At 46.9% G+C, this 21,670-nt stretch overlaps 1 protein-coding gene across 1 annotated transcript in view; it reads left to right on the top strand.

The window, feature by feature from the left end:
* LOC122173072 (maestro heat-like repeat-containing protein family member 2B) overlaps window positions 1–20,935 on the top strand; it is a 44,709-nt gene extending 23,774 nt beyond the window's left edge. Inside the window, exons 25-36 of the mRNA XM_065576527.1 lie at window positions 763–917; window positions 2,703–2,865; window positions 3,314–3,507; window positions 8,170–8,307; window positions 8,515–8,626; window positions 10,319–10,465; window positions 11,636–11,818; window positions 12,719–12,874; window positions 13,377–13,511; window positions 13,799–13,901; window positions 15,002–15,067; window positions 15,900–20,935. Of these exons, the coding sequence (XP_065432599.1) occupies window positions 763–917; window positions 2,703–2,865; window positions 3,314–3,507; window positions 8,170–8,307; window positions 8,515–8,626; window positions 10,319–10,465; window positions 11,636–11,818; window positions 12,719–12,874; window positions 13,377–13,511; window positions 13,799–13,901; window positions 15,002–15,067; window positions 15,900–15,997 (1,650 nt within the window). The 3' untranslated portion in view covers window positions 15,998–20,935. The remainder of the gene's footprint in view (window positions 1–762; window positions 918–2,702; window positions 2,866–3,313; window positions 3,508–8,169; window positions 8,308–8,514; window positions 8,627–10,318; window positions 10,466–11,635; window positions 11,819–12,718; window positions 12,875–13,376; window positions 13,512–13,798; window positions 13,902–15,001; window positions 15,068–15,899) is intronic.
* The last annotated feature ends 735 nt before the right edge of the window (window positions 20,936–21,670 follow it).

Raw genomic sequence — 21,670 nt, 5'->3', positions numbered from 1 at the left:
CCTCTTGCCAGGTTTCAGAGCCTGGGCTCCAGCCCAACCAGGAACAGCTACACTTTTACACTGCTGTGAGATTTTTTTTTGCTGTGTAGACGTACCCTTTAAGAATAGAAGGGGGGAGGGAGGGAGAAAACTATAGTGTCTTTGGGATCCACTATTTATATGCCTTATTCTGGAGCCCAGTGCGTTAGGGCTAGATGAAAGGAGCATTCCACAAATCTTCTAACAAGGCTGGTGAAAGGTCTCAGGACAGGGAACCCTCGCAGCAGAACTGCCATGTTTACACAGTGTTTTGAAGATGTGAAGGGCCAGGAGTGAATATGAGAGGTCATCACCTGTTCATAGTCCCAGGCATTTGCACGCTGTGTTTAAAGCACTTGCATATTTTGTGCTTGTGGTTGTTTATGAACTAGGCATTCTTCGAGGCAAATGGTCAGATTTGGCTGCTTAAATCACACCTGCAAAATGTGGGCAAGTAAAGCCTTCTTTTGTGCATGCGAACTGGTTTATTTAATGCATAGCTGGGCACCACCACATTACATTACCTGGTATGTATATGTGTGTGTCAGTGTTAGTTTTTACAGCCAAGTGTGGGCAATTTTTGTGGGTTAAATTTATGCAGACATATTTGAACATTTGTTTCTTGAAGTGAAGAATTTCTAAAAAAGCAACAACTGGCTAAATAGCTAAATAAAGATTTTAATTCTGTAGAATGAATGAAGAGAAAGAAAAAGGGACATTTCTTTCTGGTTTTGTTCCTTCCAGGTGCCAGATATCCTGGTTATAATATATAGCCACATGCCTACTATCCAGGAGGGCAGCTTGAAGCAGTTCCTGGTGGAGGCGGTGTCCATTTTAGCTCACCGTGACCTAGAGACAGTGATCTCCAGCCTCCTCGGTGAACCTCTGCCGATAGACAGGTATATACCGCTACCTATTGCATTCATCTTGGTGAAACATGGATCCCACAGCTTTACTGGGAGATGTAGGTTCTTATTTAAGCAGCAAACAGTTTGGGATAATTCCTAAAGGTTAATAGCCTGGGTCTTTCTACAGGAAGGTCCAAGAGCATGTTAAGGTGGGGTGTGGAGAGAAACTAAGTGTCATTCTGTTTCCATTAATTGATAGCTGCTTTGATATCCTAAAGACCTATTTTTACTGGCATAACTGGAGTGTATTGTTGGAAACATCTACCTCTCTAGACACCTGAATTGACCTCACTCTGGAAATTAGCAGTGGCTGTTGGTTTCCTGGTAGCATGACCGCTTCAAGTCCAAATCCCTGGCTGATTACAAAGAATAGAGCCAATATTATCATCAGACCTCTGCTTGGTATCAGTGAGGGTGTGGCTACTAGAATAGAGTTGCTGTCCTGGGTACGTAAAACTAGACTGGAAGCAGATCCATCATTTCATTTAAAGATCCCTAACTGAGTTATCAGTTATCAGTGCTGGAATCTAAGACCATAAGAAAGGCCATACTGGATCAGACCAAAAGTCCATCTAGCCCAGTATTCTGTCTTCCAACAGTGGCCAATGCCGGGTGCCCCGGAGGGAATGAACAGAACAGGTAATCACCAAGTGATCCATCCCCTGTCGCCCATTCCCAGCTTCTGGCAAACAGAGGGTAGGGACACCCTTTGTGAAGGGGACATAGGATGGTCACGAATATTTGGTCTCATAATTGTATATCCAGTGTGGCAAATTGCCGGCACTATTATGTTGCGTCCCGCACTTTCTCCTCTTGTGTGGGTGCAGGCACCATTTCTCACCCCTGAACTGGGGTATCAACTGTCCCATTAGTATCTGAAAAGGGGAATGGAAAGGGAGGGACCTGGGCCCACCCTCTACTCCGGGTCCCAGCCCAGGGGCTCTAGGGATAGCAGTGAACCACTTGAACTAGCGATTCCTTCCCCTGGGCTACTTCCCTCTCTGGCCCTTCAGCTTGTGGGGCTTCCTGCCCTCTCTCCGCTTGGGCCAAGTTTCTCCCAACCCCTTGTGTCTCTAGAGTCCCTCTGCTCTGCACAAGCCGGGTTTCCCTTTAGCTAGGGTCTTGGTCTTCTGGCCCGCCACAGCACTTCTCCAAACTGCTTCCTCCAAACTGCTCTCTGTTCCAACACCAAACAACTCTGCTTCAACTCCTCCAACTGTCTGATTGAAGCAGGGGGGGTTTATCAGGTGACTGGCTTTAGGTGCTCTAATTGGCTTAATTGGTTTCAGGTCCTCTAATTAATCTGTAGCAGCCTCCCTTCCCTCTACAGGGACTAAGGCTCTCATCATCCTGGGGCTTACTTATCTCCCATCTATCACTCTCCTGCTGTCTTCTGGCCATGCTATATCACACCAGTTAGTAGGAATATGGCTTTTCCTTCATCAATTTGCCTTCCAAACCCTAGATCTTTGTAGCCACATGTTCATGATTCCATATTTACTGGAAAATGGGAAAGCAGAAACTGAGGTTGGTGCTCTGTGTCCTGTCCTTCTGAAGTCTAGTATTAATGGTGAGGCTGCAGTAAGACTAGGTCACTTAACCTAGTTCTGTAACTGGAAACTCAATATTTAAACACGAGGAGCGTTAAAGGAGGACAGTACTCCTAACTTTCTCATCATTGGCAAGGAGAAAATTTGGTCTTTACTTAAATATGACGTATTCAGTTTGAGCCACAAAAGTGTCCAGGGGTCACATGTAACTTCTGTTAAATTGCAGTGACATCACTGAGCTGTGGAGATCTCTGGGGGGAGACCCCTTGCTTGCCACTCAAGTCCTAAAGATCCTGATAGACAAGATAAAGACTCCAACAAGACAAGAAGGCCGCATCACCTCAGAGACTGAAATCGACAGGGATTGGGCAGCTGCTGAATCTCTCTCAGTAAGTAAAGACAGACACGTCTTTCAGGCTTTCCTCTGCCCTGTGACAATCCTGCTGATGCAAAGCTAGAAGTGTGGTATAATATTGCTGTGTGGGCACTTCTCCTCTGATGTACTGTTTCCCTGAGTCCAGCTCTGCTGTCTGTGGAACAAATACGGCAGTTTTAGAGTACGTGGCTGATTTACTTAATAACATCTGGCAATTAGAAAGTCTTTGAACCAGCTTTCTCACAGTGCTTTGCAAATATTCCTTAGGACTCACAATATGCCTTGGTAGGTCATCCACATTTGTACAGATGTGGGAAACTGAGCCACGAGTTAAGCGAGTTGCTCGCAGTCATTCAAGTTACTGGCAGAAGTGAGAATTTCGTACAGCAGATCTCAGAAGGGGAGAGAGGGTGTGATGGTGTTGGGAAGAGATCTCAGTTTTTACCATTCTCTCCTTTCAGGCAACATGTGCCATCTTTGAGGTGGTGTCAGCACTGCAGTCGAGCAAAGCTGTGCAGGAGCTGCTCCCAGAGTTGTTTCCTGTTCTCCTGCAGCAGATCAGCCGAACCCTAGGACAAGAGATGCCTTTGCCAAGGATAAGCAGCCAGAGGGAATTCCAAAAAGACCTACAACATACTGAGGGCGACCCTTGCCGGTAATTAGAAGGAAGGGAGAGAAACAAAGAGAATTCCAATAGAGTTGTGTGACACTCCCCAGGAGTTCCCAGGGTTACGAGACACCTTACCATTGCCTGCCCTTAGAGTGACGAAGTCTTGTCTGTGCCTGCTGTGGGTCACTTCACTGAAACGACCAGGCTCTGGCAAAACAAACACTGCCATCCAGGCCTCCTCAGACTCTTTGTACAGGTTAGTGATAGGCACACACCAACACCTGAGTCTTCTGACCGTTCCATATAGTGTCCAGACCTTTATCCACTGAACTCCCACAGAATTACCAGGCCTGCTGTTCCCAATGGAACAGTACACACCAGTTTATTACTTATACTTTAAACTCTATACTTTATTACTTATACTATACGGCAAAACACACAGCACTTAGATATATTTATAATGCAAACAAGAACAGAGATGATCAAAGAACAGAGATTCCAGTGATAGTGAGTAAGAATGCAAGCAAAAAATGGTTACATGTAAAATGAAATCATAACATGCTCTTAGAGACTAAACTTAACCAACAGGTTCACCTCCTGTCTAAAGATGTTTCTCACCCAAAGTTCTCAATCACACCTGATAGCAACCCCGCTGTCCCTATCACTGTCCATCTACTTCCTAAGTGAAAGATACCAGGGTGTCTTCTTTGTCCCCCAAATATACTAGAGCACACCTTTGATGTGTACCCCAAAATTGGTTCCCCACCCCCTGTCTGCTTCCTGTTACTTTTCTTTCTTTGTAGTTCTCACAGTCCTTCTGAACTGAATGTGAACCCTACATGCTTAATTTAGAGATAAAGAAACAGATGGATAAACATTTCTTCCCTGAAAGAAAACCATTTTTTTCACCTTTCCTGGTGACTAATCCCTAGACACAGATCATAAAAATGTAATTTTCAATGCATATACATGACTCTTTACACCGCATCTGTACATGTGTTTCACAATGATATTGGTGACATGGGCTTTTATTTGAGACTCATATGGCAATCTTTTAGTGAACTAGAATGTACATACCAGACCACTCGGCACCCACTCTGTGCCCCTCGCCAGTTAACACTAAGAGATTCCTGAGTCATCAGCTGACTTCAGCTCTGATAGCCCATTAATGTACATTTCCCACCAATCTCACAACATTATTAGTTTCTATTATTGTTGTGTTTCTTTATTCTATGCCAACAAGGTGCTCAAATTACAGACTTCAGGGTTTTATAATGTCTCTGAATTTTCCCAGGAAACCAGGATGCAAACTCTGTTCACGGATGGGCAGTGGCTATAAAATAAACATAAGTACTACTTCACACAACACACAGTCAACCTGTGGAACTCATTGCCAAGGGATGTTGTGAAGGCCAAAAGTATAACTGGGTTAAAAAAGAATTAGATAAGTTCATGGAGGACAGGTCCATCAATGGCTATTAGGCAAGATGGTCAGGGATACAACCCCAAGCTCTGGGTGTCCCTAGGCCTCTGACCACCAGAAACTGAGACTGGACAACAGGGATTGGATCACTTCATGATTGCCCTGTTCTGTTCATTCCTTCTGAAGAAGCTGGCATTGACCACTGTTGGAAGACAGTATACTGGACTAGATGGACCATTGGACTGACCCTGTGAGGCTGGTCTTATGTAGTGGCCACAGTGAGTCAGGGTGCCTAAGCTTTGTCCACAAAACTTGAATTTGTTCACATGGATGGGTACCTAGCTATGTGATTGCTGGCGCTGCAGCCACAAGTGTTCTGCTCATGCTGTTGGCCCATGTGCAGGCCCATTTTAGGTACCTATATGTGAGGGGTGGTATGCTGTGCCCCGGCCTCTTCCATGAACACAGACTGTGCTGAGTCCCTCCAAAGTGTTCTCGGGATGCCCACTCCTGAGATCCTGGTGGTAAGGGCTCTGATGACTGTTTGACCCCAATGGATGATCTTAAGTCACCTTTACTCTTGACCTTTGTTTTCTTTCTCCTCCCTCTTGTCTCTCAGGGGACTTCCGCATCCTCACCTTCTCTGTGGCTTGTACTTTCATGTCTAGGTTCCTCCAGCCCCTTTACATATATTTCCTCTTAACCTGAAGGGCCAGGTATTGTTTCCACCCTCCTGAGCCTCCATACATGCCTTGGTGTCCCTGTTAGAAAGGGATCCCAGTCCATGCCCAGTAGAAGGCAGTGGGGCAATCCATCCACTACCCCTACATGTTTCTGCCTAAACTTCCCCTTGATTTCCAGAGTCACCTCTGCCATTGGGCAGAATTTATTGTCCCCATATACATATTCAGTTTTGATCCTACCTCTGGGAAGTCTCCAGTGGGGTTTCACTAACTCCTGCCCGATTAACAAACAGGATGAAGCTGTGTCCATTAGTCCCTTTCGTGGCTCCTCCCTACCCATACCGATATGGTAGGTACTTTCTTTTTTCTTCCCTGCCTGGGAGTCTTATCCCAGCCACAAAACTGTGCAAACCCACAGTCCATTTTAGGACAGTCTCTTTTTAGATGTCCTTCACGTCTATGTCGGTAGCACACTGTAGGACAAGCTCCCACTACAGTTCCTTGAGGCGCCTCCCTCTTCTTCTTGCTGCCCTTCCCAGCTGGAGGCACTCTGGTCCTTCTCAAATCTAGTCCCTTAAACCACTGACTCACTCTGGGAATGTCCGCCTCTGCAAATTCCTCTGTAACTTTAACTGTGGGGTCCAGATTAACTGGCTGGCGCCACAGAACCCATGCTCGGGTATGCTCAGGGAGACTCTGAAGAAACTTCCAGAATCATGCAGTCCATGATCTCCCCCACAGTTTGAGTATCTGGCCTTACCAATGAGTGGCCCAATCTTTTAATTTCTGTCCAAATGCACAGAGGCATAATCCCTCAATCCATCTTTCAACTCTCCATTTCTGGCAGTACTTTTCTGTGGACAGGCCCCACCTAGTCCAGCATGGCTGCCTTAATCATGTCATAATCTCTTGCCTGCTAATCACTAAGACCCATATATGTGCTTCCCCGGTTAAATAGGGTGTCAGCTGAAGGCCCCACATTGTTCTGTCCCTATGAGGTCTCACTGCTGCTCCTTTAAGAGTAACCAAAAACAAATCAGGGTTGTTCGCAGGTCCCATTTTACAGAGTCTGATCTCCTGTGCCTGGTTTCCATTTCCTGTCACAGGACTGGCCAGACTTTGGAGGAGTTGTTGCCAGACCTGGGCTTGCTCCTGTATAAATTCCTGAAGGCTCTTTTGCTGTTAAACCTACCAGGCAAGCAAAGGCTGTTTTTCTGCATGGTGGGATTGTTGGAAGGTCTGTAGGGTCTTCTACACCAACAGTTCTCAATCAGGCCGGTTTTAGGGAGTCCGCTAAGCAGGGCTGGCATTAGACTAGCTGGGGCTTAGAGAAGAAAGCTGAAGCTCTGAGCCCAGCCACGCTGGAGCCCTGAGGCCCAGCACCTGCACTAAAGCCCTGAGCCTCTGCACCCCATGAGGTTAAAAACCAGAGCCAGGAGCCCCAAACTCTGATGCCTGGCAGGGCAGAGGCCTGGAACTGGGCCATGGAGTATTTATAGCATGTTGAGGGTGGGGGGAGGCTCAGAAACAGAAAGGTTGAGAACCCCTGTTCTACACTTCTTTGCTGCTTCACCATCCATTTCAGTGTTCCTTCCATCACCCGGAGTGCCAAAACCTCTACACCGGCTTCTCCAACAGGCTCTCCATTTGCATAGATAACAGGGAAATCCCTGATGAGCCCCCAGCTGTGACAGAGAGGGGTGTTGCACCCCCACATCTTCCATAAACACAGACTGCGTTGAGACTTTCTTGCTTGTAAGCACCAACATATAGTCTATTTAATCCCCCTACCAATATATAGCACCTTTATATTGTACCTCAACTTTCTAAACTCTTCTCCAAAAGTGGGGGCTAAGGTGTTTCCACTCAGAGACCTCACTTTGTCAGGCTCTCCTAGCTTTTTGTCTTTCTGTTTCTCCTAGCGTGACCAGACAGCAAGTGTGAAAAATCAGGACAGGCGGTGGGGGGTAACAGCTACCCGTATAAGATAAAGCCCCAAATATCGGGACATCTGGTCACCCAAGTTTCTTTCTCTGTCTGTTCCCCTCAAAGAGCTCCTGCCCATGTCCTTTTATACAGTTTCCCTGTTAATGGAATGATTGGTTCCTTGACTCACTAGCCCCAATCTGACCTCGTAATCAGGTACACCTCTGTCCAATTAGGCCTTCTGTGAGGAACCAAATTAGTACTAATAGTGACCAGAGTGCTGACTCAAGTGCAAACCTTCAGCACTCTGTCACATCATATCAGGAGATATGACCCCAAAATGTCCATTAGTAATCACCACACTATGCCCCCAGTGTTTGGGTCCTGATCATGTATCTTTTCCATATTATTGTACTCTGCTAGTGCCCATACTCCTTGCAGAAAGGAAAAAATGACTGCAAAATTTTGTCCCTAGCAAAACTAGTCATATGAGATGTATGAGACTGAAACTTACCTCCCGGCATCAAGTCCTTCCAGGGACACTGGTGTCCAGGATATTGCCAATGGATGGACTGTCGATGAACAGCAGACCTGACAAGTAACCGGGGCTTCCTGACTCTGTTCAGGCTGCACCTTCCTACTGATTGCTGCAGTTCTGTGCCTCTCTTTCCCCAGGCTTTCTATCCAAGCATTAGAGGCTGTGCTTTTCAGAGCTGGGAATGAGAGACTGGGGAGAGCGCTCAGGGAGCAGAGAACACAGAGTCTGCTTGAAAACCCCAAGACTCACCATGAGGGAGTGTGTCTGCTGGTGAGGTAAGAGATCTAGGAGGCATGATTTTAGTCTTGGGAATCAGTAGCAAATAGAGTGGCTGAGAGAGAACCTCCAGTTTATAGCTTTGTGGGGGTGCCCTGGGTGGAAACACACAACTCCCATTCTTAGATATCAGTGCTGTATGCTCAGAGCAGCTGAGTGTTTGAAGTGTGCAATCTACCCCATAAGCGGTTTATTTTGTCTTCCAGTGTTCTGCTAAGAGCTGAACTAATAACACCTGAGATCTTACAGAGCCTCCTCCCCTGGGTGAATTCCCCAACAGAAAACCTCCGAGTCACCAGCACAGCTTTCCTTGCCCAGGTAAGACACAGGGTTCTGAAGAGCGGTTTCACCATTAGACTGTTGTCTCATGTTTGCCTTTCTTTTGGGAGTTGTACAGTTCAGTTCATAGGAGTAATTGTCATTTTAGATAGTAGAATGGGTCCTCCTTTATATGGAAACCTCACAGGGAATTTCATTACACCTTTCTGAGTCATTCTCTCTCTGATATTTTTATTGCTGTCATTGCCTATGCTAGCTACACAACCACTGGTGCTGGTTGAGAGAGATACAGACAGAGTTTGAATTCCTGGACCTCTTCTGCCAAGTCCTAATGCTGATACTAACCAACAGCTCCTGATTTTGGTTTAGCTCAGCAGATCTTCTGAATGAACCTAGCGTCCTAATACTATAAAACAAGCAACATACAAATACATTCACATCTATCTTAAGTTCTCATTACTGTAGTATCTGAGTACCTCAAAACTCTTTAATGTCTGTATCCCCACGACACTCCTGGGAGGTAGGGAAGCACGATGATTCCTATTTTACAGGCAGGGAGCTGATGCACAGAAGGGCTAAGTGACTTGCCCAAGGTCTTTGAGGGAGCAGGAAATTGAACCTGGGTCTCCTAAGTCCTGGGCTAGTGTGATAACAGCTGGACCATCCGCCCTTTCCACAGCCTTCCTCTAACATCGGCATCATATTTCCCACTTATGCTAAGCAACTATCTTAGGGGCTCATCTGGTTCTAAGAAAAACGATCGATCTGTGCCTGTGATGGGCTGTACCTGGGCTTTGAGGCTCCTTACAAGAGGCCCCGTGGTCCTACTACACCCTGCCCCAGGCAAACAGCCACAAATCTGGGTCTGTCTAGAGAGGCCTCACGAAAGCAGCCAATCAGGCTCAGCTAAAAGGAGCTGCAGGGCCTTAGCAGGTCAGTTCCTGGCAGGACCTGGAGGGGCAAGAAAGGGGGCTGCTCTCTGGCCACAGAAATTCAGGGGATAGCCAGAGTTTGATTCTGGCAGCATTTGCTTAAGCTGGATTTGCAGGAAGAGGGTCCCTAAGAACTTTAACCCGGAGGTGAGAGTGAAGCTAAAAGTGGCCGGTAGGAAGAAGCAAAAATGAACTGAAATCAAGCAGTGCCTAGCTACTGTTTCCAGGGTCCATGGTTTGGAACCCAGAGTTATGGGCAGGCCCTAGTTCCCCCACCATCTACAGTGGCATAAGCCCCATGGAGGGGACAGTGCTTATGGAGAGCTTGAACAAAGGGCAGAATTTCAAGGACCCAGAGTTGGGGCGGGAGACCCTAGTGAGGGCAATGGGATTGTTCTTGACTACCCCAGAAGGGATTAATTTGGACTTTGGGATGCAGCCAGAGGCCTGAGCCACAGAAGACTCACTAAGGTCGGCTGGCAGGGTGCGCCAGGGGTGAGAAAAGGACTGTGGTACCAGACCCAGCCACTAAGAGGCTCTCAAGAGGTGAGTGGATCCCTATTATAATGCCCAAAAGGAAAGCTCCAGGTTTTAAAACATTTCTCATTTGTGTGGAATAATAAAGTTACAGTGTCTTATGTGCCAAGTATCAGAGGGGGAGCCATATTAGTCTGTATCCACAAGACTGTGGCTGTAGGAGGACTCCTTGTTGTTTTTAGTGTATTCCATGTCTGCTCAAATTATATTCCCAATCTTAATGATCATATTGAGGCTAATGGACATGTTGATTTTATTTCAGCTAATGAGTGATCCCATGCTCAGGGAGAAGAAGTTCCTTAAGTCTGTCTTGAGCATCTTGGAAGAAAGGTCACAGGATAGGAACAGCATTGTCCGCCAGATGGCTGTGAGAGGCCTGGGAAATTTAGTCTATGGGGCGCCTGAGAAGGTAAGAGAGATTACTGAATAGAATGCAGCATAACTAGAGAAACCAAGAGAGAGAGTTGTTCAGAGTTTACAGAGGCTGCACAAAATGCACTAGGCCAAATTCTGCTCTCTCACATACCCTAGTAACCTCTTTGCAGTAAATATAGAGCAAGCTGGATCCTTTGGTAAACTGGGCATAAGTCAACAATGTGCACTTTAATATGACCATATGTAAATGTATACATCTGGGAACAAAAAATGCAGGCCATACTTACAGGATGAGAGACTCTATCCCAGGAAGCAATGATGCCGAAAAAAACTTGAGTCATGGCAGATAATCAGTTGAACATAAGCTCCCAATACGAAGTTGTGGCCAAAAGGGCTGAAATGATCCTTGGAGTTATAAACAGAGGAAACTTGAAGAAGAGTAAAGAAGTTATTTTCCCTCTGAATATGGCACTCATGTGAGCACTGCTGGAATACTGTGTCCAGATCAGGTGTCCACAATGCAAGAAGGATAAATTAGAGAAGATTCAGAGAAGAGTCTCAAGAATTATCAAAGGATTGGAAAATATCCCTTTAGTGATAGACTCAAGGAGCTCAATCTATTTAGCTTTACAAAGAGAAGGTTAAGGAGTGACTTGAGGACAGTCTATAACTACTCACATGGGGAATAAATTTTGATAATGGGTTCTTCACATTAGCAAACAAAGGTATAACAAGATTCAATGGGGAAAAATGAAGCTAGGCTAATTCAGACTGGAAATAAGGCATACATTTTTAATGGTAATTTTAATTAACCATTGGAACAATTTACCAAAGGTTGTGGTGGATTCTCTGTCACTAGCAATTTTAAAATCAAGATTGGATGTTTTTCTAAAAGATACATTCTACTTCAAACAGAGACTATTTCGAGGAAGTTCTATGTTATGCAGGAGGTCAGACCGGATAATCACAATGGTCCCTTTTGGCCTTGGAATCTAAGTAACTAGGAATCTAATAATAGGATTACACAGATGTATTATGGCACCAAGTTGGGCTCATTGTAGCTAGCACCTGGTCTGAAATATAGCTATAGGTCTCTGGGGGGAGACGGGCTTGATGAAATTCCCACAGCTTCATAACTGCTAAAGAAAACTTATTAGAAGTGTGATCAGTGATAAGTGTTCTTTAATGTCATATGTTTGTACAGGTGAAAAAGCACAAGAAGTTTCTTCTGGACCTACTGATCGGGGCCTTACATGACATTTTCAGTTCGGAAGTCATTGGCGAGAGCATGAAAGCACTGGCCAAAGTCCTGAAGGAGCTGAAAGAGAAGGACATAGGTTCTTCCTTCAAAGACCTCACCCAACAGATCCGGACTTACTTTGACGATGTATGTGAACAGATCTCTCCAACCCCAGTTCAACCAATCTTGATTAGGCTCCATTTACAATGCGTGATGTGGTCTCCCTGGGCATTGCTCATGTAGGAGTGAAGAGATTTTAGGCCCCAGGGAAGAGAGGTGTTTTACGGAGGAGGAGAACACTAGGAGGATGGGGATGACATCCCTGCTCCCACAGTCTCACCCTTCTATTCTTCTTTATTGCCACTGAGAACCTCAAAGAAAGTCTGAATACTAGATTAGATAGCTAGATAACCATGAAATGGGGGTTACAGAGTACAATAGAGAGTGTTGGGCCTGTTCTATACCATTTTTATGTGAGAGGGTTGGAATGATAATTCCATTTTGTACAGAATTTAGAGATTTCAAATTTGGGTTTTGATCCTATTTGTGGGAACCGCTCTTCCCAAAGTTCAAAACTCTTTGTGAAACAGAATTACTATTCTCAACCTAGCTCTATTGGAAGCCTTGGCCCAGGGCAGTCTGCTCTCAGACTATCCCGGTGCTGGGAACCCAGGAAACTCTGAGAGCTAGAAGTGCCAGGGAGTTGCAAATTTGAGAGCCAGGGTCCCAGAAGCTGGGGGCCTGGAAGCCCACGATCCCAAGCAGCCTGCTAGATCGGCTGCCACAGAGCTGGATGGGTGCACTGGAAAGACACCAGGCAAGTTTCTAAGGACCCCTACCTGGCTTCCGGAGGAATGTCATCAAAACTGAACTGTCTCTAAAATATTTTAATGAATCAGCAAATTCGAACAAAAAATTGGTTAATTACCGTTTTTCCGACTAGCTGTAGTTGGAATCACTCTACTTTAGCATAGAAGAGATGGCTGTGCGAAGTGCATGATGTGATTGTCTCTTAGTTACTAACTTGCGGGGCTTTCTTGGCTGTAGGAGGATGATGCTCTTCGCTCAATGGCCTTTGTCCTATTTGGCATCCTGGCCCGGCTGACAAAGAGAAAATGGAAGACCTATTTCGCCGACCAGGTTAAAAAGAGCTGGGTCACACTTCTGCTGCACCTGCAAGACCCAAACCCTGAGATTTCAATGGTAAGACTGACAGTGACTTATTTACTAAGCAAAAGGAATCTTCCTCCCAATGCCAGGGGAGCTCTGCTATTCCTGCCTGCTGTGGAGGCCCAAATTCTCCCCTCAGTTCATTGCCCTCCTGCTGAGTCAGTTCCAGCCAGGTTGGTCCATGGCTGCCTCACCAGAATCCAGGAGAGGTCATGGGTCTGACCCCGACAGGTCTCTGTTCCTGTCTGTCTCTGCACCCCAGACCCCTGCCTCTCCAGAACAGAGAGACCACAGCTATGCCTGGTGCAGCAGCTTTCATCGGTATATCTGTTCCCAAAAGACATTGATGCTACCTCCAGGTTTCAGTTGAAGCTCTCCCGTCTATTAGTCATTCCTGCATGTTTTCTGCCAATTACATCCAGATGAATCCCTTTTTTTGATCCTGGAATAGATGAGCAGTCACGCAGATGAGTTCCCTTTGAATGAACATAGCACTCGGTAGGGAACAATTCAATGGTGTGACGCTCTTTTTCAGGAATGCAGAGCTACGTTTCACCTCTGTTTACCGTTTTTGGGACTCAAGAGACTCCAAAGTGCAATCAGTGAGCACCTTGGTGGCACAGCCGAGCTGAAGCCTGAAGAGCTCCAGGTGGACATTTGCAGACACCTTGTGAGTGAGCTGTTGAACTGTCTGAGATTATTGACTGGAGTGGTGGTGTAGAGGTGTGTGTGTGTGTGTGGGGGGGGGGGTGTGATGGATAATGTAAATAACTGTAAGAGTGGGATATATGACTGAGGGTGATGGGAAATGTAAATCTGCCACAGATTCCCATTGTTCCCACTTCTACCCAGCCACCTGTTCTCTATCTTATTTACCTGTGGTTCGTAAAAGCATGTGCTGGCAGTCAAAGGGCACTTCTAGCCAGAGAGAGCTCATGTATCCCTGATTTCCTCTAGGCCAAAGAGAATGCAGAGCTGCTGGAGAAATTGTACCAAATCACCATCACGTACTTCTATAGCAGCTGGGAAGAGATCCGGGCAGTTGCAGCCAACTTAGCTGGTGAGAGATGATGCCCAGTGTCCCTTTTGGTATTTCCATTGAGGGAGACAGAAACAATCCCACTGTGCAGCGCTGAGCTGCCATTAATCTCTCTGTGCCTCAGCTTCCCATCCATAGATGGAGATGTTAATATCCCTACCTCTCCAGTGTGGTGGATTAGTTGCTATCAAGTGCTTCGGGATCCTTGCAGGGAAAGCACGGTGCAGTCATTTAGTAGTAGAGGCAGGGACATTGTCACGTAGGGCATGGTTACACTTTGAGCTGGGTGTATAATTCCCAACTTGATGAGACGTACCCGCACTAGTCCTGCGTGCTAAAAATAGAGAGTAGTTGCGATGGCAGGAGCAGCAGGAAGTTTAACCACCCCAAGAATGAGCGCATCCAAACCCCAAAGTCTATTCTCAAGGTGGCTAGCTCCTCCCACTGCTCGTGCTGCCTTAGCTACATTCTAATGTTAGCATGCTATCGCTGTCAGAGCCAATGTGGGCATGTCCCATTGAACTGGGAGTGATACCCCTAGATCAAAGTGCAGACCTACCCACAGTGTGGTTCAGTGCTCCTCACTGCTACTTCATCATTGGGAGGCATGCAGCCCACCTCCCCATAGTGCCTGCTGTTTCAGGTTCCTGGCCACACCACCTTGTCAAGGAAGCATTAGGTTCCTCCTCTTTGGCCCTGTGCCCTCTTCACCCTAGCACACCCATGTGAGACAGGCAGGCATTGTGGCCTACGTCTCAGCTATCAGTCACCTTGTGAGATCCCTGCTTAGAACTCACTTATTCCTGGCCCCAGTCCTTTGCACAGACCACTAGACCAAGACACTATCTTAGTATGTCTCCAATAACTGACAGCAGTGGCAAGAGGAACACAGACTGTTTCAAACAAATGGGTTTTATGGAAACATTCTTTTTAAAAAATGTCTCTCTCATTCTCTTCAGTGTGAACTCTAAACTGCTCTAGCATCCTCTTGCCCACAGCTCACCTTTAGGCCCACAGTAGAGATGCCAAAGACCTGTCTAGGGGCTGCTAATATCACTTTGCACTCAACAAGGGAAGGTTTTATTATTATTGTTGTTATTTATTTTACATTGTGTATTTAGGCATCATCCTGGAACACACAGACAGGCAGCGTATGAAATGGCTGGACCTGGAATATCTGCTGATGTGTAAGTAATAAATACAGCTGAAGTCCTGTTCATTAGTGAGTTATAAAGGAATTTGGCTGACAAGCAGCAGTAACCAATACCACTGGTGCAAAGTGCATCAGCCACATAGCAAAGGACAAATTCACTCTTGCCCAGTAGAAAGTCCACTTTAATTTTCCCGGAAGGAGGAAGCTGCAGAAGGTGTGATATGAGTCAGTGCATCTCCTGGTTGTCCTGGCAATGCCGCCTCCACAGCCAGTGCTATCCACTCTTTGGGCTTTATTGGCTTTCTGTGGACTCCCCAGGTGAGAAGAAGTTGTAGCCACTTTCTGCTACCTCAAATTTCCCACCAGCAATTTTTCTTCCAGTAGGTGCCCTGTATCATGTATAAACCAGCTTGGACCTGGCCTCTGTTAAATTCCAGGTTTATTTGAGCTCAGGCAGTGTCTCCTGAATAGAGATGGAAAATAAACTTAAAAGTGGAAGCTATTGAAACAATGGGCCTTCTTCCATTTACAGCAGAGTGGATGACTTTCTGGTAGAGTCAGGGTCTCCCCCCAGTTGAGAGCATGGAAGGGACCCAGTGGAGGAACCTAAAGCTTTGTTTGTATTGGAGAGCTGCTGTAGTGTGGTATTCAGAGGTAATAAGTCTCCAGCTATTTCAGGCAGAGGTGACTATATGAAAAGTGGGGTATATTCATCTCTCATGTATTTTCCATCCCATTAGAACGACTGAGCCCAGTCTCATATTTTTCCATGTGATCATTCTGCTCAGGTAGTTCAAGGTTCTGTGATCACACTTAGCTGTGATTTGACAGTCTGTTCACTAACGCGTTGTCCTCTGTAATTTCAGCTCTCCAGGTCCTACAGAAAGACCCAAGTCCCACTGTCCAGCTGGTGGCAACTGAGATCATAAGTGACATCTGTTCTGGCCGAGTGATTGGGGAATGAAGCGGCACGGAGAAAAATAGAAGAAGGCACTCCAGTAGTATAAGGGCCCTACTGTCAATCAAACGTTAACGCACCCCTTGCCCACCCGTCACCAGAAGTCCCACACGCATGGGGTATTACTTCTGGGGTCAAGGCAGACACATAACCAGAAGCAAGATGTGTCATGTGGCCCCTCTAAGAACTCCTCCCACTACCCTCTACCAATCAGGAGGGGTTTCAGCCACTGGGGACCACCCCGAGAGGAGATTTGACCAACTGGGGGGAATTCCAGGGCGGGGTGACCTGTCTGGAAATGGTTCATGTGACTCCTAAGAACTCCTCCCACCGTCCTCTACCAATCAGGATGGGTTTTGACCTGATAGGAAAGCCCCAAGAGAAGATTTGACCAATCAAGGGGAGTTCCGGGACCGGGTGACCTGTCTGGAAGTGATTTGTGTGATCCCTCTAAGAACTCTTGCCACCGCCCTCTACCAATCAGGAGGGGTTTCAGCCACTGGGGACCACCCAGAGAGGAGATTTGACCAACTGGGGGGAGTTCCAGGGCGGGGTGACCTGTCTGGAAATGGTTCATGTGACTCCTCTAAGAACTCCTCCCACTACCCTCTACCAATCAGGAGGGGTTTCAGCTGCTGGGGACCACCCCAAGAGATTTGACCAACTGGGGGGAGTTCCAGGGCTGGGTGACCTGTCTGGAAATGGTTCATGTGACTCCTCTAAGAACTCCTCCCACCGTCCTCTACCAATCAGGATGGGTTTCGCCCTGATAGGAAAGCCCCGAGAGAAGATTTGACCAATCAAGGGGAGTTCCGGGGCCGGGTGACCTGTCTGGAAGTGGTTTGTGTGATTCCCTCTAAGAACTCTTGCCACCGCCCTCTACCAATCAGGAGGGGTTTCAGCCACTGGGGACCACCCCGAGAGGAGATTTGACCAACTGGGGGGAATTCCAGGGCGGGGTGACCTGTCTGGAAATGGTTCATGTGACTCCTAAGAACTCCTCCCACCGTCCTCTACCAATCAGGATGGGTTTTGACCTGATAGGAAAGCCCCAAGAGAAGATTTGACCAATCAAGGGGAGTTCCGGGGCCGGGTGACCTGTCTGGAAGTGATTTGTGTGATCCCTCTAAGAACTCTTGCCACCGCCCTCTACCAATCAGGAGGGGTTTCAGCCACTGGGGACCACCCCAAGAGATTTGACCAACTGGGGGGAATTCCAGGGCGGGGTGACCTGTCTGGAAATGGTTCATGTGGCCCCTCTAAGAACTCCTCCCACTACCCTCTACCAATCAGGAGGGGTTTCAGCTGCTGGGGACCACCCCAAGAGATTTGACCAACTGGGGGGAGTTCCAGGGCTGGGTGACCTGTCTGGAAATGGTTCATGTGACTCCTCTAAGAACTCCTCCCACTGTCCTCTACCAATCAGGATGGGTTTCACCCTGATAGGAACACGCCGAGAGAAGATTTGACCAATCAAGGGGAGTTCCGGGGCCGGGTGACCTGTCTGGAAGTGGTTTGTGTGATTCCCTCTAAGAACTCTTGCCACCGCCCTCTACCAATCAGGAGGGGTTTCAGCCACTGGGGACCACACAGAGAGGAGATTTGACCAACTGGGGGGAATTCTGGGGTGGGGTGACCCATCCGGAAGTGGTTCGTGTGACCCCTCTAAGAACTCCTCCCACCACCCTTTACCAATTGCGATGGGTTTTGGCTGCAGAGGACCGCCCCAAGAGGAGATGTGGCCAAAACAGGCCAGGTTCTTGGATGGGGTGAACCACCCAGAAGAGGGTCATGTGACCCCTCTAAGGACTCCTCCCAACGCCCTCTGCCAATCAGAGTGCAGAACCATCACCCCATAAGTCCCAGTACCGGGCAGAGGAGGCAATCTCTTACCAAGAAGACATGTTTTAGAAATTGTGGAAAGGCTGAGAGGAAACATGGACTCCTCTACCACCCCCATGAGAACTTCAGACTTTGTTTTAGCCCCGAGGACCTTTGGACTTGTATGGAGAAAGTGCTACAGCAGTGACAGTTCCAAGGAGGGCCCTTTGACTCCACCATTGATAGATACCTTGGAACCCAACCCCAAAACCCAAACGTTCGTGAGGCACCCCAATGAGTGTGACGGCCTCTCATTGTCCACCCCCCTAAAGTTGGAAGAGGATCATGGCTTGGGGGAGTCACCAGCGGACAAGGTGAACAGGAAAGCCGTCGCTCAGGTAAATGAATGATTAAGAAGTGATGGTTGAACATGGGGGTCTAATGGGGTTAGGAATCGACCTGGCATTGCATAAATCTAAAAACAAGCAGTGGGGTGCTTACACTGTTTTTTGTCTGAAAATCTCTCAACAGCTCGACGATGCCTTTCTAGAGGCCTTTGAGAACTTACACATCGGTAGCCCTGTGGAAGTAAACATATCATGCATCAGCTGTTTTTGCTCCTGTCTGAGATACAGATCTCAAGAGGAAAATCCAGAAAAGGACAACATAGAAGAATGAACCAGCTCAGACTCCCTCATTGTAGGGGTCATGGCATCCATTTTTACAGGCGGCTGTAAAAGGTTGTGTTAAACCAGGCAATTAATAAAACTTATTTAAATGTGTGTATATGAATGTGTCCCCCTCCATACTTGTGTTAGTAAAAGATGGTACTGGGAACAGTCATGTCTCCACCTATGCTCTGTTAAAGAAAATATATTACACCCCCAGGGAAGTTGGGAGCTTGGCGCGGTGAATCCTCTTTTTCAAGTGGCCAAAAAGCATAGTAAAACTTGAACTAGAAGACAGCTTGGCTTTCAGACCAGGATGCTTACACTTTACACAAACCGGCTCGAATACAGCTTCACAGGAAGGATCGGGGCTGATGTACATTAAAAGGAGGAAGAGAAAGAGAAATGTATCATACCTGCAACGCACAGGTCCCTCAATACCCTTTAAAAGAAGGGCTTTGATGTGCAGGGCCAGCCATAAGCGAAAGTCCAAGAGGAAGCCTGGGCGAAAGAGAAAACACTCTCCGCCTGGTAAAAGAGATATTTTAATCAACATGGCTTTTGTTCACTGCGGGTCTGAAGAGTGCACCAAATCCGAACTAGACTTGTTTCAAATAGCCCCTACCCAGACCAGCATTGAGAAAAGCATCTACATCGAGGTGCCACCTCTATCGGCTGTTACGGAGTCTGCCCCCATTGATGTTTTTATAACAGGAAATGGCATTGATTATATGGATTTAAACAACACGCTGCTGTATCTATGTTGCAAGATTGTAAAAGGAGACGGAACTGAACTCACCATGGATGCCAAAGTGGGCCTGGTGAATTACCCCGTGGCCTCTGTTTTCAGTCAGTTGGATGTCACGCTGGGAGACCGCCTTGTAAGCCAAAGCAACAACTGTTACCCTTACAGGGCCTTTATAGAATCGGTGCTCAATTACAGCGACGCCACCCTTGACACGCAATTTTCCGCTGGCCTGTTTTACAAAGACGCTACCGGACAACACGAAGAAACAGAGTTGGATGGCGGGAATCTAGGGTTTGTGAGGCTTGCAAAGCTGACAGCCCAGAGCAGGATGGTAGAGCTGCTGGGTCAGCTACGCAGTGACCTGTTTTTTTCAAGAAAAACTTTTCTTGAACGGAGTGGATGTGAAAATTAAACTGACGCACAGTAAAGACGCCTTCTGTTTAATGGGCAGTGCAGGTGAAGGCTTTAAATTGCGTATTGTATCGGCATCCCTTTTTGTGAAAAAAGTACGGGTGGCCCCGAGCGTTCGTTTGGGCCTGTCTCAAAATTTTGACATCCTGCTGACAGTTGTACGCGAGCTCTTGCTACAAGTCAAACATCTCGTACCTGTGGTCCCAATATCAGTCGAGAAACACTGCTTTTTCCCTGGGCATCATGCTTTCTACACCATAGTGCTCCACACCGGGAATAGGCCCCACTTAATTTTGATTTTCTCAAGTGTTTAAAAAAATGTGGAAAATACCCTTTCCACCCTTCAAACCCCGTCGCCTGCGGGAGCTTGCTAAGCTTCATGGGCAAGAAGTTTGAAGAGAGTCTATAAAACGAATGCCCAGGGCCTTAATTTCCACACACATTAGTTTACTATCCTGAGTGATCAGTTCTAGGCACATCTTTTCCTTCAGTAACTGTCTAACGAAGTACACATCGTAACCTTTGGAATTGTGCGCTAGGAATGTGTAGTCCTGGAACTCTTTGCCAATAAAGGTCTTAACAACCATAGAAAGACACTCATTGTCCTTAAATTCCCAGGACTTTTCCGGCTTTAGGGACATAGTGAAAATGTAATTGGGAGTGTGCAACCCAGTCTCCTCCATCTATTCAAAATCATAAAGAATATACTTTTCTGAGGATTCAGGCTTTCTAAGGCTGTCCATAAAACAGAGGTGACTTCTACATCACCAGCGATCAAAGCCTGACACTGCTTACAGCGCCTCCCTTTATACCTGTGCCGCTTGCCCACGTAAGACTGACACTTATCACACAAAGTTTTAGACAGGCATTTGACTAGTTTTTTTGATGCACAGTCGATGTGTCTGTCTAAACACTCTTTGGACTGACAATATAGTCTACAGCTAGGACACCTCAGCTGCATGCCCACGCTGTCTGAGCATGTTACGCTCAGGCAGAGGTGGCAACGATACCTGCAAGAATGGTCGTGACTGTACACCGTGTGGCAAAACTCTCAATAATTTTTCGCTCCGAACAACTTGTTCGCATCCAGAAACCCATAGTAATGCTGCTCATGCAACAGGATGAAATAAGTCTTGGGGTACACTGGGCCCCCGTTTTAAAAAAGTCCCATCCACCTTTCGCCACATACAGCACCACCTGTATGTTGACTCCTAAATGCTGCTCAAACATTGCTGCGTCACTGAGCATAATTTTTTTTGATCTGACCACCCCAGTTTCTCATGCAACCTTCTCGCCCCCGGCTAACAATTCCACGTCCCTAGGTTTACGGTCGGACATGAAGGCCAAGAGCCCACCCGCAAAACACAGATTGGTACCCGTGTAAGTCAGGTCTACTGAACATTGTCTCTTTTTATGGATGATTTGACTACTGAGGATACTCTACGAATGCCCCCACCCCTGGTTTTTACAACCGTCACAATGAGGCGCAATGTCCCATCAACATGCAACTCTCTATTGCTCTGTAGCAGCTTTGAGGTCTGATTTAAGAAATCCTCAGCAGAAAGCTCATCTCTAGTTCTTCAGACCAAAAACAAAGGGTTAGTTAAATTACAGCTCTCTAAACGTAGCTGAACATAATCATCAGGGTCTACCCTACCATTAACGTCATCGAGCACTAACTGTATTCCCCTGTGTACGGCTTCAACAACCTGCTGAGCTGAATTTATTCGCTCAAGATTGACAAAATGAAATTCTGCACAATACACCGACCCTTCCCCCCCACCCCAAATCTAGGTAATTCATGTTGCCAACATCTCACTCTCTCCATATACTCCTCTGCATTTTCAGGGTTACTTGGGGGTTCCTCTATGGGACCATCAGTGGCATCTTTCTACATCAGATGCTATTTGAGAGTCAGACTCCGAGGTGCCTCCGTGAGGGTCATCGGGAGTAGATGGGGACCCATCTAGAGAGCCCTCTGGGGAATTTTCTAAACCAGACTCTGTGTGAGAGTCTGATTCCACCTCCCCA

This window comes from Chrysemys picta, chromosome 22, assembly GCF_011386835.1.
Source record: "Chrysemys picta bellii isolate R12L10 chromosome 22, ASM1138683v2, whole genome shotgun sequence".
NCBI lineage: Eukaryota > Metazoa > Chordata > Testudines > Emydidae > Chrysemys > Chrysemys picta.
This window is presented reverse-complemented; position numbering and strand designations above follow the sequence as displayed.